At 47.5% G+C, this 17,515-nt stretch overlaps 1 protein-coding gene across 1 annotated transcript in view; it reads left to right on the top strand.

Moving 5' to 3' along the window:
• The first annotated feature begins 1,380 nt into the window (after window positions 1-1,380).
• Window positions 1,381-17,515, top strand: part of ACSS3 (acyl-CoA synthetase short chain family member 3) — an 87,806-nt gene continuing 71,671 nt past the window's right edge. The window contains exons 1-2 of the mRNA XM_054399711.1: window positions 1,381-1,694; window positions 9,000-9,144. Of these exons, the coding sequence (XP_054255686.1) occupies window positions 1,381-1,694; window positions 9,000-9,144 (459 nt within the window). The remainder of the gene's footprint in view (window positions 1,695-8,999; window positions 9,145-17,515) is intronic.

The following is a 17,515-nucleotide window of genomic DNA, read 5'->3' as shown; positions in this document are numbered from 1 at the left end:
TCTGAAGGTACCAGGGAAAGGAGGAGAGAGGAGGCTGTAAGTGGCCCTCTGGGCTGTCCAGGGTGGGTGTTGTTCTGTACAAGGGAATCCTTGTAATTTTTTTTCTGAATTATAAATATATGCAAATATATTTTGTACATATTCATTGCATTTTATATTTTTAGATTTTAGTTTACCTTTTGTAAATGTAACTTTCATTTTGCTTCCGAGTTCTGAATTTGTTTTTCCTTTGGGAATTCACTCTAGGGCTAATTTCCAATTAGTTGTAGGGGGGAAGGGGTAATCTCAACCCACCACAGCATGTCACAAGATGCTGGAAGAATCTAAGTAAGAAAAACAGGCATGAATTCAGGCCAAATAATCATGATATGGAGCACAAAACTCTTACTGGTAAGCCAGCAGCAAACCCATGTGTCCAAATGAGGAGAGCCTGAGAGAGCTGAGGGCTCTGTAGCTTGGAGAGGAGGAGCCTGAGAGGTGACCTCATTGCTGGTGATAAAGATGTGCAGGGGGAGTGCCCAGAGGTGATGCCCAATGCCAGCACAAGGGGCAGTGGTGGAAGCTGAGGCATAGGAAGTTCCATGGAAAAAAGAGGAAGATCTTTTTCCCCGTGAGGGTGACAGAAGAATGGAAGAGGCTGCCCAGGGGGTTGTGGAGTCTCCCTCTCTGGGGATATTAAAGACCTACCTGGATGTGTTCCTGTGTGATCTGCTCTAGGTGATCCTGCTCTGGCAGTGGGGTTGGACTGGATGAGCTTTGGAGGTCCCTTCCAGTCCCTAACATTCTGTGATTCTGTGAAATGTTACAGGTCTTCTGGAAAACAGAGTAAACTTTTTTAGCTTTTCCTGATATAGGCAGTATGCCTCATTTTACCACAGGGAAGATTCCGCAGAGGTAGAATGTCTTTTCAAAATAAATGCCTAAAGAGTATTGTGGCTACATGTCAAGCAAATCATTAAGTAAAAAATAACTTCATGGTCTCGGTCTGTCGTTGTCCATCCGCCCTCAGTGGCATCCAAGCGCCGGCCAGGCCGAACGCCCCCACACGGCACCCCCCGGTCCCCCCATGGGGCTCCATGGGGCACAGCGGCGGCCCCAGCCCGCCCGTGCCCCTCGTCCCGACCCGCTGCGACTTCGACTCGGGTTCCGGCCATGGCCGAGCATCACCCTGGCCGCTTCCATTCGCTTTTCCGGCCCCCGGACAAGGCAGCCGGCGCCCGAGGGCAGCGCCGGGGCGGGACGATTCAGCCCGCCCCGCGCTCCGAGCCGCCCCCGCCGACCTCAGGGTCCTGCCTCCGCTGCTCCGTCCTGTGCCGTCCGAGAGTATTTCGGAGCCTTAACGGAGCCTGTGCGGCTCCTCTGCTTTAAAGGTCACGGAAGATGGGTTTCACTAGCAGGCTGGTGGCGCTGCCAAAACTTCTCGGGGTGGCGGCGGCCCGGGGCGGCGGCGGTGCCTGCAGGCGGCCAGGGCGGCCCTGTGTGCGGAGCCCACTCCCAGCCTGGGCCGCCGCTGCCCCGCGCCCACCTCTGGGCGGCCGCCCAGCCTCCTCCCGGGCGTCGGGCGAGTACGAGAACGTTTTCAGGTCTTCCGTGGCAGAGCCCGAGAAGCTCTGGGGAGCAGCTGCTGAGCAGATTCAGTGGTTCAAGCCCTGGGTCCGGGCCCTGGACAGGGGCCGCCCGGGGAGCGCCTCCTGGTGAGTCTGCCTGTGTCCCATCCCCGGGACCGTGACCGGGCCGCGGGAAGGACGCAGCTCGGTCGTACCGAGGGGGGCTGCCCGCCGTGCGGGGCTGCCCGCCAGTGTGCTGGGGTCGTGGTGCTTAACACAAATCTGCCCCAGAACGCCGTGGCCGTTGTGCTGTGCTGATGAGGGAGGTGACTGCAGAGCACGGAGGAGTTTAATGATTATACTTGGTTAAAATTAATGATTAAAAGCAGCGTGGATGAGTGTACTGGGATGAGAGGTGTGGAAGGTTGAAAATTCCCCCCAACATAAAATTGCCAGACCAGCTCGACTGGAAGCTAAACGAAGCTCTATATACAAGCAAAACTACAATCTAGAGATGAAATGCAATGAATATACACAAAATACACAATATACAATATTTACAACAAGAACCCCCCCTGGACAAACCAGGGGGCTAATGATGGCTTCCCCACTTCCTGTTCCTTTCCCCCTCCCTGTTCCCTTCCCCCTTGTACATGATAGAGGAGAGAGAAGAGCAGAGAGTTGTTAGTACTCAGCCACACCAAAGCAATGCAGCCAAGGTCAGCAAAGGCAGCAGAAGACAGAGCTGGTATCTGCCAGAGCGAGGAAGCCGAAAACAGAGAAAGTTAGTGTACACAACTAACTTTTATGTTTCTTATCTATCCAATGGGATTGTTTAGAACTTACTATTTCCCTCTTCACATCCAGCAGTGATTTATTTACATTCTGCTACTTTCTGTTCAAGATCTGCAGAAAATTTTCAAGGCAGAGCCTAAAACTACAGCAGAGGTGTGACATCCCTGTGTGTGTGTTGTCCATGCATGGCTGAGGGGGTGTGGGTCTGTTGCTCTGCCGTCCATCTCCATTTGGGACTGGCTTGCGAGCAGGGTGCTGTGAGCATGGGGAAGCCAGGCATCAGGTGCCAGGAGAGCTAAGTGTGTGGAAACACAGAAACAGTGGCTTTCAGAGTTACTTCATCTTAGAAACTATCCAAACAGGTCATGATTCAAGGGATGTGGTTAAGGTAAGGCTTGGCAAAAGCACTGGCATTGTAGTTTATATATATATGTATACATACATGCATGTGGTGAGTGGGCAACTGCCCAAACACAGAATGTGATATCCAGAGAAGGGCAATGAGGCTGGGGAGAGGTCTCGAGCACAAGGCCTATGAGGAGAGGTTGAGGGGGCTGGGGGTGATTAGCCTGGAGGAGAGAAGGCTCAGGGTGACCTCATTGCTCTCTACAACTACCTGAAGGGAGGTTGTAGCCAGGTGGGGGTTGGTCTCTTCTCCCAGGCAACCAGCACCAGAACAAGAGGACACAGTCTCAAGCTGTACCAGGGGAAGTTTAGGCTCGAGACGAGGAGAAAGTTCTTCCCAGAAAGAGGAATTGGCCATTAGAATGTGCTGCCCAGTGGAGTCAGCGTCCCTGGAGGTGTTCAAAAAAAGATTGGACCTGGCACTTGGAGCCATGGTTTAGTTGTCAGGAGGTGTTAGGTAATAGGTTGGACTTGATGATCCTTGTGGTCTTTTCCAACCTGGTTGATTCTGTGTGTGATTCTGTGTGTGATCTTTCTTATAAATTACTGGGTAGGATTTTCAGTACTATAGCAAGGGTGTTTTACCTGTTAACATTTTGTGTTAATCACCATCACCTCTTCTTCAGCAAGTTTCCATCATGCTCTTTGATTTCCCTCCCCTGCAAGGAGAAGCTGATAGAGGATAACACAGGCAATACAGGATGCGGGTAACCTTTAGGACATGGACAGTCTTCACTGTTTTTATATTTTTCTGGTTTGATTTTAATGTAAAAATTCTGATCATTCTCAAAATATAATTAAGAATATTCATCACTCTCAGATCTGCCCAAATGAAGAGATGGAGAACCAGCAGAGGGGAGCCTGCTTACTTATTTGCATCTCATGCAATGCATCTCATACTGCTTGACACCTCTAGTAGTGGAAATTGTCTGTTGGTCTAAGCTGAGTGTTAAAAAGCTCTCAGCCAGGCTATGTCTCTAAATCATCAGGGATGTGTAACAGTCAGAATGTATGGATAGGGAAACCTGTGTTCCGCTGACCTTCATTTCTAGGTCATGGCAGTATTCCAAAAGGGCAAGTAGGATCTCTATAATGGCTACTTTTTAATAACTAAGGAAGGAGAGTAGAATAAATGCTAGGGAGCATGGTTTTGCTATCAGATGCTGTCCAATAAAGTGTTTTGATTTGCTGAGCATAAGCTTGCTTGCTGAAAGCGACAAGGTTAGGTATTTGCAAAGTATTGTGACTCCTCAGATGGAAGTATTCGGTCTTGTGGCAGGCATAACTCAAGCTAAAGTCAGTCTTATCTTCCAAGGGTCTCTTCTGTCCTCATTTCTCACTTGCATCACTCTCCCTCTGTGGGTGGCAGATAGCCACAGACTGAAATGATCTTGTTAATGGGAGCAAATACCTTAAAGCTGGGTGTGCAGAAGATGGAACCAGGCTTGTTTCAGTGGTGCTGAGTGACAGAACCAGAGGCAGTGAGCACAAACTGAAACACAGGAGGTTCTCTCTGGACATCAGGAGATGCCTTTTATGTGAAGATGTGCTGAGCTGGTTACACAGTCTCCATCTTTGAAGATAATTCAGAGGCTGTCCTGTTCTGCTGTCTTCAGGTGGACCTGCTTGTGTAGGAGAATTGGATGAGGTTCCTCCAGAGGTTGCTTCCAGCCTCATCCAGTGTGTGATTTGGTAGGATAATACAGAGATGCAAATCTCTGAAGACTGCACATCAGACCATAACTGTTGTTTGGATGTCAGGTAGCTGTTGCTCTGTTGTAGATAATAAAACATAAAGCAATTCAAATATGCCTGCATTTTTATTTCTTTCTTCAATTTAAGTTCACATGAAGTGATACCAGGCTGTATGTGATACCAGTGTAGCATGCTAATGCCTCTAAAGTCCCAAACGGTACCAGCATTCAGTGTGCTGATAGATAAGTTCTTTGAGGAAAAGACTGAGAATAAAGGGAGAGAAAGGATATAAAAGGCTTTTTCAGAGGATATGCTGAAGAGTAAGCAGAAGGGAACAGAGGTGAGGAAGAGGCAAGGCTTCCAAGAAGAACATACCCTGGTGGTCTGATGGGGTAAGAAGCAGTTTGTGGGCACTTAAAAAATATATGTGCTTCTTGAATTAGAATTTGTCTCCTGTTTCAGAGACAAATGATTAGGTCAACTGAAAAATACCTGTTTGCAGTATCTTTGGGGTTCGTTTCCAGACATGGAACTTAGAGAAATGGATACCTTATTTTTTTTTTTTCTAGACTCCTTTACTTAGGTTGAAGAAGTTGGTTAATGGTTTTTAAATGTAGCTATAAGACAAATGCCAATTTCTCCTGTCTAAATACTTCAAGAGGGAGAGAGAAACATTCAGCATGCCCTGGTGTGTTTTGTTTAGTCTTCTCCATTAGAAACACCAGTGTTAAGTTCGGTGGGTTGCAAAAGCGATTTCTGAAAGTTACATGATGAGCATCATCATCATCCTCTGGCTGTTTGGCTGAAAATAGTAATCCAAGGGACCACTGAGCTTCAACAAGGCCAAGTGCCAGGTCCTGCACTTGGGGCACAACAACCCCAAGCAGTGCTACAGGCCTGGGGCAGTGTGGCTGGAAAGCTGCTGGCAGAAAGGGACCTGGAGGTGCTCATGGACAAGCAGCTGAAGAGGAGCCAGCAGTGTGCCCAGGTGGCCAAGAAAGCCAAAGGCTTCCTGGCTGGGATCAGCAATGCTGTGTCCAGCAGGAGCAGGGAGGGGATTGTCCCCTGGGACTCAGCTCTGGGGAGGCCACACCTCCAGTGTTGTGTCCAGTTTGGGACACCTCAATCCAAGAGAGATGTGGAGGTGCTGGAGCCAGGGCAGAGGAGGGCAAGGAAGCTGGGAAGGGCCTGGAGAAGAAATTTGATGAAGAGCAACTGAAGGAGCTGGGGATGGTTAGTGTGGAATAGAGGCAGCTAAGGGAAACCTCATTGCTGTCTACAACTACCTGAAAGGACCTTGTGGAGAGGCTGCTGCTGGTCTCTTCTGACAGGGAATTAGTGATAGAACAAGAGGGAATGGCCTCAAGCTGCCACTGGGTAGGTTTAGACTGGACAGTAGGAAATATTTTTTTAGGGCAAGAGTGGTCATGGATTGGAATGTGCTGCCCAGGGAGGTGGTGGAGTCCCCAAGCCTGGCTGTGTTTCAAGGTGGTTTGGATGTGGTGCTTGGGGCTATGGTTTAGGGGTGAGCCTTGTAGGGTAGGGTTCTGGGTTGGACTTGGTGATCCTGAGGGTCTGTTCCAACCTGAATGTTTCTGTGATTTTGTGACTGTTCTAGCCTCCACCACTTACTGGTATGGTACAAAACTTCATCTGATTTTACTCACATGAAAAGTAATGAAATAATTGTGTAGTGTAAAAACCAAAAAGGAGATGTGAGCTTTAAACCATGTAAAATTTGTCTACTGAGTTGAAGGAAAAAAATTGTTCTCTGAGTGGGCTTTGAAGAGGTCAAAATTAGAAGTCTTAAACTGCAACACAGGTGACACAGATTTTTGATGTTAGAAAGGAAAATCTTTCTAATGCTAAAGGTAGTGAAACATTTGAACACATAGTTTTGAAGTTTTGTGGAATCCCAGTTAGAAAAGTCAAGCAAATATTTATTTAATCATAAAGTCATTTAGGTTGGAAATGGTCCAACAGTCAACCCAATATCACTATGGCAATTAAACCATATCCTTAAGTGCCATGCCCACACCTTTCTTGAACACCTCCAGGGACAGTGACTCCACCACCTCCCTGGGCAACCTATTCCAATGCCTGACCACTCTTGCAGTAAAGAAATTTTTCCTGATATCCAATCTCAACCTCCCCTTGGCACAGCCTGAGGCCGTTTCCTCTCACCCTGTTGCTAGTTACTTGGGACAAGTGACAAACTCTCACCTCACCAATGCCTCCTTCAAGGGAGTTGTAGAGAGCAATGAGGTCTCCCCTCAGCCTCCTGTTCTCCAGGCTAAATGATCCTAGTTCCCTCAGCTGCTCCTCAGAAGGTTTGTTCTCTGGATCCTTCACCAGCTTTGTTGCCCTTCTCTGGAGACAGTCCAGCACCTCAATGTCCTTCTTGTAGTGAGGGGCCCAAAACTAAACACCGTATTTGAGATGTGACCTTTTGATAAGTGTTTTTTCCCTGTACATAGTAAAAGCAGCAGTCTTTGATAATCTACATCATGCATTACTTTTCAATAATGTGAGCATGGTTACCCACATCAGGACCCTCTTGAGCCTCTTCAGAGCTGCCTCTGCTCTGTCACATAAATTACTGCCTTTGATGGGGTGTAATGTGGTGGGTTGAGAAATCCCCACAACATTAAATTTGTCAGACCAGCTCAGCTGGAAGCAAAACTACAATCTACACCGAAATGCAATAGCTATGTACAAAATATGCAGCTTTTACAATAGTTACAGGTATTTAACGTTCATGAACAGCACGAGGACCCCCCTGGCCAAGGACCAGGGGAGCTGCAACAGCTTCTCCCCCACCCTCTCCTCCTCTCCCTACCCCCCTGTACACAAAGGGACAACAGACAGAGCAGAGAAGTTGTTAATACCAGTCACAACAAAGGCCATACAGTTAAGGTCAGTAAAGCCGGGAGAAACATCAGCCAGAGCCAAAGGAGTGAAAAGAGAGAGAAAGATTGTTTTGTACAACTAGTTTAAGTCCATTATCTTCTCCAATGGGATTGTTTAGAACTATCATTATTTTCCTTTTTACACCCAGTAGTGATTTATTTACATTCTACTACTTTCTGTTCAAGATCTGTGAAAAATTTTTAAAGGCAGAGCTTAAAACTCCCACATGGTGTCAGTTTCATGTAGACACAGATGCTTGTGTACTTCACTGTTACTGCCAAGAGATGAACATTTTGAGTCCTGAGCTTGTTCTTAAAAAGGACAAGTGGTGCCCCTTAGGGCTTCTCACTGGGACCTGTGCTGTGTAATATTCCTACCAATGACACAGACAGTAAGACTGAGGCACCAGCAGCAGTGTGCAGATGACACCAGGCTGAGTGGTGCTGTTGATACACCAGAGGGACAGGATGGCATCCAGAGGGACCTGGACAGGCTGGAGAGGTAGTGCCCAGGTGAACCTCATGAGGCTCAACAAGAGCAAGTGCAGGGTTCTGCACCTGGGCTGAACAATCCTCACTATCAGTAGAGACCTGGGGAGGAGGGGATAGAAAGCAGCCCTGAAGAAAAGGACTTGGGGGTGCTGATGGATGAGAAGCTGGACAGGAGCAGGCAGGGTGAGCTTGCAGCATTGCCAGCAAATCACAGCCTGGGCTGCATCCAAAGCAGCATTGCCAGCAGAGCCAGAGAGGTGATTCTGCCACTTTGCTCTGCTGAGACCTCCCCTGGAGTGCTGTGTGCAGCTCTGGAGCCCTCAGTATAGGAAGGACATGGAGCTGATGGAGAGGGTCCAGAGGAGGGCCACAAGAATGATCAGGGGTTTGGAGCAGCTTTGCTCTGAGGACAGGCTGAGGGAGCTGGGGGTGTTCAGCCTGGAGAAGAGAAGGCTCCAGGGAGACCTCAGAGCAGCCTGCCAGGACCTGAAGGGGGCTACAGGAAGGCTGCAGAGAGACTGTTTGCAAAGGGCTGCAGGGACAGGATGAGGGACAATGGCTTCAAACTAGAGCAGAGCAGATTGAGATTGGATGTGAGGAGCAAGTTCTTTCTTATGAGGGTGGTGAAACACTGGAAGAGGTTTCCCAGGGAGGTGGTTGAGGCTTCATCCCTGGAGATATTGAAGGTGAGGCTGGAGGAGGCCCTGGGCAGCCTGATCTAGTTGGGCATGTCAGACTGGATGAGCTTTGGAGGTGCACTCTGTGACTCTGTGATACGTGCCTGCCAATCAAAAGTAGTAAAATACTTCTCATCACATCAGATTATTTTATGTGATCCTGTGCCTTTTCTGTGAAACTCTAGCTGTAAAAATCTGAATGATAGATGCAAAGTAAGTTAAATCAAGACTGAGTTTAGCAGATTCTTAGTTAATTGAGGTACAATACTTTCAGTATTTTCACTAGTAGACTTATTTAGTTTTTTGTGTAAATTGGGAGGTTATAGAATAAAGGATGACTTCTGGCACCGAGTCTAATGTTTTAGGAGCTGTGTTTTAATGGAATGCTTTCCCTCACTCAAAAAGCCCTACAAAATGCAAAAGCAAAGCCTTGTCAGTATGAAAGACTGGCTCTTATATTCTTCCAACTTGATTTTTAGGTTTGCAGGTGGAGAGCTGAATATCTGTTACAACGCTGTCGATCGCCATGTGGAGAATGGGCGAGGAGGCCAAACTGCCATTATTTATGACAGTCCTGTAACAAACACCCAGGAGAAGATAACATATAAGGAGCTTCTTCAACAGGTATGGTTGAGGATAACCTTGTCACTTAAAATAGGCACTGAATATTGCACAGCAGGTAGATACTAAAGAGGTACAAATGGTCTACCTTGCTAGCTTATTGCTTTTGCTGTACTCAGTATTGTGTATAAGCTATCTGAAGGGGGCTACAAGAAAGCTGGGGAGGGACTTTTTAGAATCTCAGGGAGTGATAGGACTAGGGGGAATGGAATAAGGCTGGAAGTGGGGAGATTCAGGCTGGATGTGAGGAAGAAGTTCTTCCCCATGAGAGTGGTGAGAGCCTGGAGTGGGTTGTCCAGGGAGGTGGTTGAGGCCCCATCCCTGGAGGTGTTTAAGGCCAGGCTGGATGAGGCTCTGGCCAGCCTGCTGTAGTGTGAGGTGTCCCTGCCCATGGCAGGGAGGTTGGAACTGGATGATCCTTGTGGTCCCTTCCAACCCTGACTGACTCTATGATTCTATGATTCACTTCCTGTACCCAGTTATACTATCTAAAAGGTTTTGGTCTTCCTCTCATTCTTCTTCTGCAATTTAATTATATTTTTTTCCTAATTGATTATATTTTGGACCTTTCTCTATTGGCTTTAATTATTTTTTTTTCTCCTAACAGTCCTTATTTTGCATGTAAATGTTGAAGCAAAGTATTAGTCAAGTCACTTGGCAGTTGCTATGATGAACAAAAATACAGTTCCATGGAAGAGCAGGATTTCAGATTAAAACCTTTGCTATCAAGTTTTCTAGTTCACTCTTATGGAAGAAATTTAAATGTGAAAAATCTTAAAGGCATAGCCTAAAACTACCACACCTGGTAACTACTGGCCACCTGATAAGAAAGGTATTCACAAACAGCTCTGCTGAAAATGGGAGAGACAAGGGCTGGTGTGTTTTGAGGCATGGATCTTGTAGATCATAGACTCATAGAATGGTCTGGGCCAGAAGGGACCTCCAAAGTTCACCCAGTCTGACCTCCCTGCAGGGACATCCCCAACTAGATCAGGCTGCCCAGGGCCTCCTCCAGCCTCACCTTGACTATCTCCAGTGAAGGAGCCTCATCCACCTCCCTGGGCAACCTCTTCCAGTGTTCTATCACCCTTGTAGTAAAGAACTTGTTTCTAACACCCAATCTCAATCTGCTCTGCTCTAGTTTGAAGCTAGGAGAGACTTTGAGAAAAGGCCATACCAATACAGCTGTGGGGCATGGGTGGTGACATGTGGCTCATAGCCCTGAGTCACTGCTTGTGACTGTGTCCTCACTGCTCAGTGTAAGCTACAAGTACTATATCTTGTCATTTCAAAGTAGACTTTCAGTGCTCTGAATGTCTCATAGAATCATAGAATTGTCAGGGTTGGAAGGGACCTCAAGGATCAGCCAGTTCCAACACCTCACACTACAGCAGGTTGCTCACAGCCACATCCAGCCTGGCTGCAAAAACCTCCAGGGATGAGGCTGCCACCACCTCCCTGGGCAACCTGTGCCAGTGTCTCACCACCCTCCTGGGGAAGAACTTCTTCCTAACATCCAATCTGAATCTCCCCATTTCTAGTTTTGCTCCATTCCCCCCAGTGCTATCACTCCCTGACACCCTCAAAAGTCCCTCCCCAGCTTTCTTGTAGCCCTCTTCAGATCCTGGAAGGCCACAAGAAGGTCTCCTGGGAGCCTTCTCCTCTCCAGACTGCACAGCCCCAACTCTCTCAGTCTGTCTCGTTTAAGATATGTATGAGTGGAGTTTTGTCATATGACCAAAGTTAATGAACCTTCTGGCAGGGTCAGAAGCCTTTTACCTTATTTCCTGAGTTGCTTCATCAATTAAAAATAGCCTGCCAGTGTGTATCTGTGTTCAGACTGCTGCTTGGACTGTCCACATCCCACATATGTTTATCAGTCTCTCTGTCCAGTAAGCTGATAGTGAAGATGTCTTTTCAGAGAGGCTGCCTCTTCAACATGTCTCTACAAGAGATCAGCATTTGAAGTGGTGGAAATCATTCTGGCTTACAGTAATAAAAGTGGAGTTTATAGATCAATTCCCCAGAAGTTATGTAGGATAACTGTGGGCCACAGGCTGGGAAGATGCAGGGGTTTGTAACAGGCTGGATCATAGAATCACAGAATCAACCAGGTTGGAAGAGACCTCCAAGATCATCCAGTCCAATCTATCATCCCATTGGCCTCTGCCCAGCCAGCCAGCCTGTCCAGGTCCCTCTGCAGGGCCCTTCTACCCTCCAACAGCTCAACTCCTGCTCCTAACTTGGTGTCATCTGCAAACTTACTGATGATGGACTCAATTCCTTCATCTACATCATCAATAAAGATATTGAACAGGATGGGGCCCAGCACTGATCCCTGGGGGACACCACTAGTGCCTGGCTGCCAACTGGTTGTGGCACCATTCACCACCACTCTCTGGGCCTGGCCCTCCAGCCAGTTCTTGACCCATTTCAGAGTGAATCTGTCCAAACCACGAGCTGCCAGCTTGGCCAGGAGCTTCTTGTGGCAGACAGTGTCAAAGGCTTTGCTGAAGTCCAGGCAGACCTCATCCACAGCCTGCTCTGCATTCACCAGGCAGTAACCTGATTCTAAAAGCAGATCAGGTTGGTCAGGCAGTATGGTGAAGCCTGGCAGATTGACTACATCACTCTACTTCGTTCTCGATCTGGTAAGCAGTATGTGCTGACTATGGTAGAGGCAAGCACTGGATGGCTGGAAACTTATCCAGTTCCTCATGCAACTGCACGTAACACCATTCTTCACCTGGAGAGGCATTCAGTACACATTCAGTCGTTTGCCCCAGGGGTGGATCCACAGTTCAACCATCTGCCATGCAGTGATCCATGATGCTTTGGAGAAAGGTGGAGCTCCAGAACACATTCAGTTCATCGATGACATCATCGTCTGGGGTGAGACTGCTGAAGAAGTCTTCGAGAAAGGTAACAAAATCATTGACATTCTCTTGCAAGCTGGTTTCGCTATCAAGTGAGACAAGGTGAAAGGACCTGCCAGAGAAATCCAGTTTCTGGGAGTGCGGTGGCAAGATGGTCGCCGTCACATCCCAATGGATGTGATAAACAGAGTCTCCACCATGGCAAATCCCACCAAAAAGAAAGAATCTCTGCGTTTCTTAGGCATAGTGGGATTTTGGAGACTGCACATTCCTGGATACAGTCAGATTGGGAAACCTCTACATGATGTGACTCGAAAGAGAAACAGTTTCCAATGGGGTCCTGAGCAACAAGCAGCCTTTGACCAGATCAAGCGAGAGGTAGTCCAAGCGATGGGTCTGGGACCTGTCCGAACTGGTCCAGACATTAAGAACATTCTGTACACGGCTGTGAGTGACAATGGCCCAACCTGGTGCTTATGGCAAAGAGCTCCAGGGGAGACACGAGGACGTCCTCTTGGTTTCTGGGGTCGTGGCTACAAAGGCTCAGAGGCAAACTACACTCCAACAGAGAAAGAGATTTTAGCTGCTTATGAAGGAGTAAGAGCTGCTTCTGAAGTGATTGGAACTGAGTCACAACTTCTTCTAGCTCCTAGATTGCCAGTTCTGAATTGGATGTTCAAAGGCAAAGGTTCTTCACCACATCATGCAACAGATGCTACCTGGTCTAAGTGGATGACTCTGATAACACAGAGAGCTCGAATGGGAAATCTCGAAAGGCCTGGTTTGGTGGAGGTGATCACAAACTGGCCAGAAGGCACAAGCTGTGCTAAACCTCCAGAGGAGAGAGTAACTCGTGCTGAGGAAGCTCCTCCTTACAGTGATCTGTCTGATGATGAAAAGAGATATGCTTTGTTCACAGACGGTTCCTGTCGTCTTGTTGGGAACAAGCGGAGATGGAAATCTGCAGTGTGGAGTCCAACGCGCAGAGTTGCAGAAGCGAGAGATGGAGAAGGAGAATCCAGTCAATTTGCAGAGGTAAAAGCTGTCCAGCTAGCTCTTAACGTAGCTGAACGTGAGAGATGGCCAAAGCTTTATCTCTACACTGACTCGTGGATGGTAGCCAATGCCTTGTGGGGTTGGCTGAAAGACTGGAAGAAGAATGGCTGGCAGAGGAAAGGAAAGCCAATCTGGGCTGCAGATCTGTGGCAAGACATTGCTGCTCGCATTGAGAGAATCCCAGTGAAAGTGAGACACATCGATGCTCACATTCCTAAGAGCAAAGCTACTGAGGAACAACAACACAACCATCAGGCAGATCTAGCTGCAAGAGTTTCCCAGGTGGACACAAACTCTGATCCTGATCCTGATCTTGACTGGAAACACCGAGGTGAGCTGTACTTAGCTCGGTGGGCCCATGACTCGTCAGGACATCAAGGCAGAGATGCAACCTACCGATGGGCTCGTGACAGATCCATTGACATTTCCATGGATGCTATCACACAAGTCATCCATGACTGTGACATTTGTGCTGCTATTAAGCAGGCAAAGCGGATCAAGCCCTTGTGGTACGGTGACCGATGGTCCAAGTACAAGTATGGTACTGAATCCATGCTGGCTGGGACTGATCCTTTGGCCATCCTGTAGGTTCTGTGTGATTGCACTCAGGGTGACCTGTTCCATAACCTTGCCTGGCACTGAGGTCAGGCTGACAGGTCTGGAATTTCCTGGTTCCTCTTGCAGGCCCTTCTTGTGGATGGGCATCACCTTGGCCCAGCTTCCAGTCATCAGGGACCTCACCTGTGAGCCAGGACTGCTGATAAATGATGGAGAGGGCCTTGGCCAGCTCATCTGCCAGCTCTCTCAGCACCCTGGGATGGATCCCATCTGGTCCTGCATCATTCGTTGCAGGATCAAAGGATGAAAAAAGTGACACAGGTGCTTTGGCAGGAGATTATAAGGGTGAAACAGGTACTTAGAAAGCCTCTGTTCAGTTTATCCCTGTTCTTCCTTTCTTGTTGCACTGCTAGTCAGATCTAAGAGCTGCAGTGATAGGGCAGTTTTTCAGTTAAGCACCACTAAAACATAAATAATTGAGAGAAATACTGGAAGCTTTAGGATTATTAGTGCCCAACTTGTGGGAACCTTTTTTTTCCAAAGCAAAATAAAAGGATTGCAGGACAGTTTCAGAACTACAATAGAAGGATTGCAGGAAAGGACACTGAAGACAAATTCTGTTAGGAATATTACTAAGTCTGTGTTGTATTAAGGAAATATAAAGATAACCTGATGGAATAGGGAGCAATGGCTGCTGTTCATTTAAAACCATATTTTCTCACTGTGTTGGAAAATACAACCATTTTCAAGTTATGGCAGAGGTTGTTAGGCAGCTGAAGAAACCCTTCTGTTCACATCATTTGGTATATTCTTGAGAATGCCCCACCTGCTAAAAGGAAATCTCAAGAATTTGAGAGTCATTCACACAATCACAGAATGTTAAGGGCTGGAAGGGACCTCAAAAGCTCATCCAGTCCAAGCCCCCTGCCAGAGCAGGGTCACCTAGAGCAGATCACACAGGAACACATCCAGGCAGGTCTTGAACATCTCCAGAGAGGGAAGAACATTCCTGGGCAGCCTGTTCCAGTGTTCTGTCACCTTCAGAGGGAAAAAAATTCTTCCTCCTGTTTCCATGGAACTTCCTATGCCTCAGCTTCCACCACTGCCCCTTGTGCTGGCATTGGGCATCACCCAGCAGAGCCTGGCTCCAGCCGCTGGGCACTCCCCCTGCACAGGAGCACATGAACTGTGCCAACTCAGAAGCATGCCTTTGCCACCTCATCACCAACATGGGCTTCATTTATCTGAAATTAAGGCAGCACTGCTCATTGGTCCTCTCTCACTTGGCTGCAGGCTTGATACTAGCAGCAGGGTGATGCATCTGCTGGAGAAGCTTTTGCAGCAATAGAATCATAGAATCATAGAATGGTCCAGGCCAGAAGGGACCTCCAATGGTCATCCAGTCCAACCTTCCTGAGGTCAGCAGGGACATTGTGACGGTTTTAAGACTGTGTCTTTGATTTTTCCTCACAAAGTTTGAGCAGAAAAGTGAAGGAATGTAAATAAATCACAATTGGGTGTAAGAAAGCAAAATAATGATTATTGTAAACACTTCCATCAGAGAGAGAAATGTTTAAGAGTCAGTACTCAAAACAAGGTAGGGGCAGTCTGTCTCTGCTCCTTTCTCCTTCTGGCTGGATGTAACACACACACTGACCTTGACCAGCTAAGTTGAACAAACCTCTCTGCTTCTTGGCTTTCTTCCCTCTTTGCCTGCTGTGGGAAAGCTGGGGTGGGGGGAGGCCCCTTGGGGAAGAAGTACAGCCCCTCAAGGAAGGCCAGGGGGCTTGGTTGTGGTTTTCTGTTGATTGTGCCTATTTGTAACAGTTGTGAATAGTGTCTGTTTGTACAGATTCATTGCATTTCATCATAGATTGTAGATTTGCTTGTAAATACAGCTGGCATTTGCTTCCAGACTGAGCTAGCCTGGTCATTGTCTGTGTGGGATGGGGATTTCAGCTCTCCACTGTAACAGACATCCCCAACTAGACCAGTAGGAAAAGGAGGAAAGGATAAATAAGAAGAGTAACAGAAAAGAGGCTGATGAAGGGATAAGGGGGAGTAGGAAGGAGTAGTTTCTTTAGTAGTCTTGTGAAGATTGCACAGTGGAGAAGCCAAAGAGCATGAAGAGACTTGCTGCCTTTGGTTTAGAGGACTGTGTATGTGACATGGATTTTCCCAACACCATGAGATGCACTTTAGGGTGGTGAAGGAGCTATTGGTATTTGAAGAATTCTTTTGCATTTGCCTTTCATTGAGGAACTTCACACTGGTGAGACACAGTCATTGCTCAACCCAGGAAGGTTTGAAATTCCTCTGTTAAGCCTTTTGAGTGGAATTCCTATTCTTTTTCTAAAAAGAAATTCTTTTGGCACAGACCAAGCCTGCTTTTTGTAACTACTAGGATCAGCCAGGTGATTGACTTCAGAACTGCACTACTCCTCCAAACCTGCTGACACAGATGTAGTATTGGTTTGGTGGCTAGGGGAGAGTAAAGCCATGCTCACTGGGAGCTTGCATGTGATTGAAGTGTCATGTAAACCCAGATTTCCAAAGCTTGAAAGCCTACTTGAGTGTTGTATTATATCACTTGGTCTCAAGTGATTTTATTGCTGAAGTGTCAAATATATTACAGCTATGGAGCAATGTTTAACTTGAAGAAAAGTGGGGAAATAACCTGCTGTTAGGAAAACAGCACTGTGTCTTGAGCTACAAAGTATGTGCTGCCTTCATGTAAACCACAGCTGACAACACACTGCAGCAAAGTGGCACATTTCATGGCTTTTAACAGTTTAATAGAGTGTCACTGCTCACTCTGCCCCCATCCCCTTCTTCAGAAAGAGAGGTTGCTTGGATGTTTCAGGGTTTCCACATCAATCTTGAGGGCAAACCTGCTATACGGTGTTCCCCAGTCTTCCAAATAGATAGAGATGGTGTTTTATTAAAGCTGAGAGCTACAGGCACTTATCAGGATGAAAGAATGAGTGGTTAGTATCATTTACAAACTTCTACAATGTTTCTGTTGATATTTTTCTCCTAATCACTAGCATCATTCCATTCTCATTTTACAAAAGAAAAATATACAACAGGAATTTTGCAAGAAGGAGAATCTCCTAAACTTACTGAACCTGGATGGCATTGTTCATCCACTTTCCATCTCATACTAAATTATCTCCTTAATCATAAAATCATAAAATGGTCCAGGCCAGAAGGGACCTCCAAAGCTCATCCACTCCAACCTCCCTGCACTCAGCAGGGACATCCCCAACTAGATCAGGCTGCCCAGGGCCTCCTCCAGCCTCACCTTCAATATTTCCAGGGAAGGAGCCTCAACCACTTCCCTGGGCAACCTGTTCCAGTGTTCCACCACCCTCATAGGAAAGAACTTGCTCCTCACATCCAATCTCAATCTGCTCTGCTCTAGTTTGAAGCCATTGTCCCTCGTCCTGTCCCTGCAGCCCTTTGCAAACAGTCTCTCTGCAGCCTTCCTGTAGCCCCCTTCAGGTCCTGGCAGGCTGGAGCCTCCTCTTCTCCAGGCTGAACACCCTCAGCTCCCTCAGCCTGTCCTCATAGCAGAGCTCCTCCAACCCCCTGAGCATTTTCATGTCCCTCCTCTGGACTCTCTCCATCACATCCATGTCCTTCCTGTGTTGAGGCCTCAGAGCTGCATACAGTCCTCCAGGTGAGGTCTCAGCAGAGCAGAGCAAAGTGGCAGAATCACCTCTCTGGCTCTGCTGGCAATGCTGCTTTGGATGCAGCCCAGGCTTCTGTGCTGCAAGCTCACCCTGCCTGCTCCTGTCCAGCTTCTCATCCATCAGCACCCCCAAGTCCTTTTCTTCAGGGCTGCTTTCTATCCCCTCCTCCCCAGGTCTCTACTGATAGTG

This window comes from Indicator indicator, chromosome 3, assembly GCF_027791375.1.
Source record: "Indicator indicator isolate 239-I01 chromosome 3, UM_Iind_1.1, whole genome shotgun sequence".
Classification (NCBI taxonomy): domain Eukaryota; kingdom Metazoa; phylum Chordata; class Aves; order Piciformes; family Indicatoridae; genus Indicator; species Indicator indicator.
Note: the sequence above shows the minus strand (reverse complement) of the source record. Positions and strands in the feature narration are given on the sequence as shown.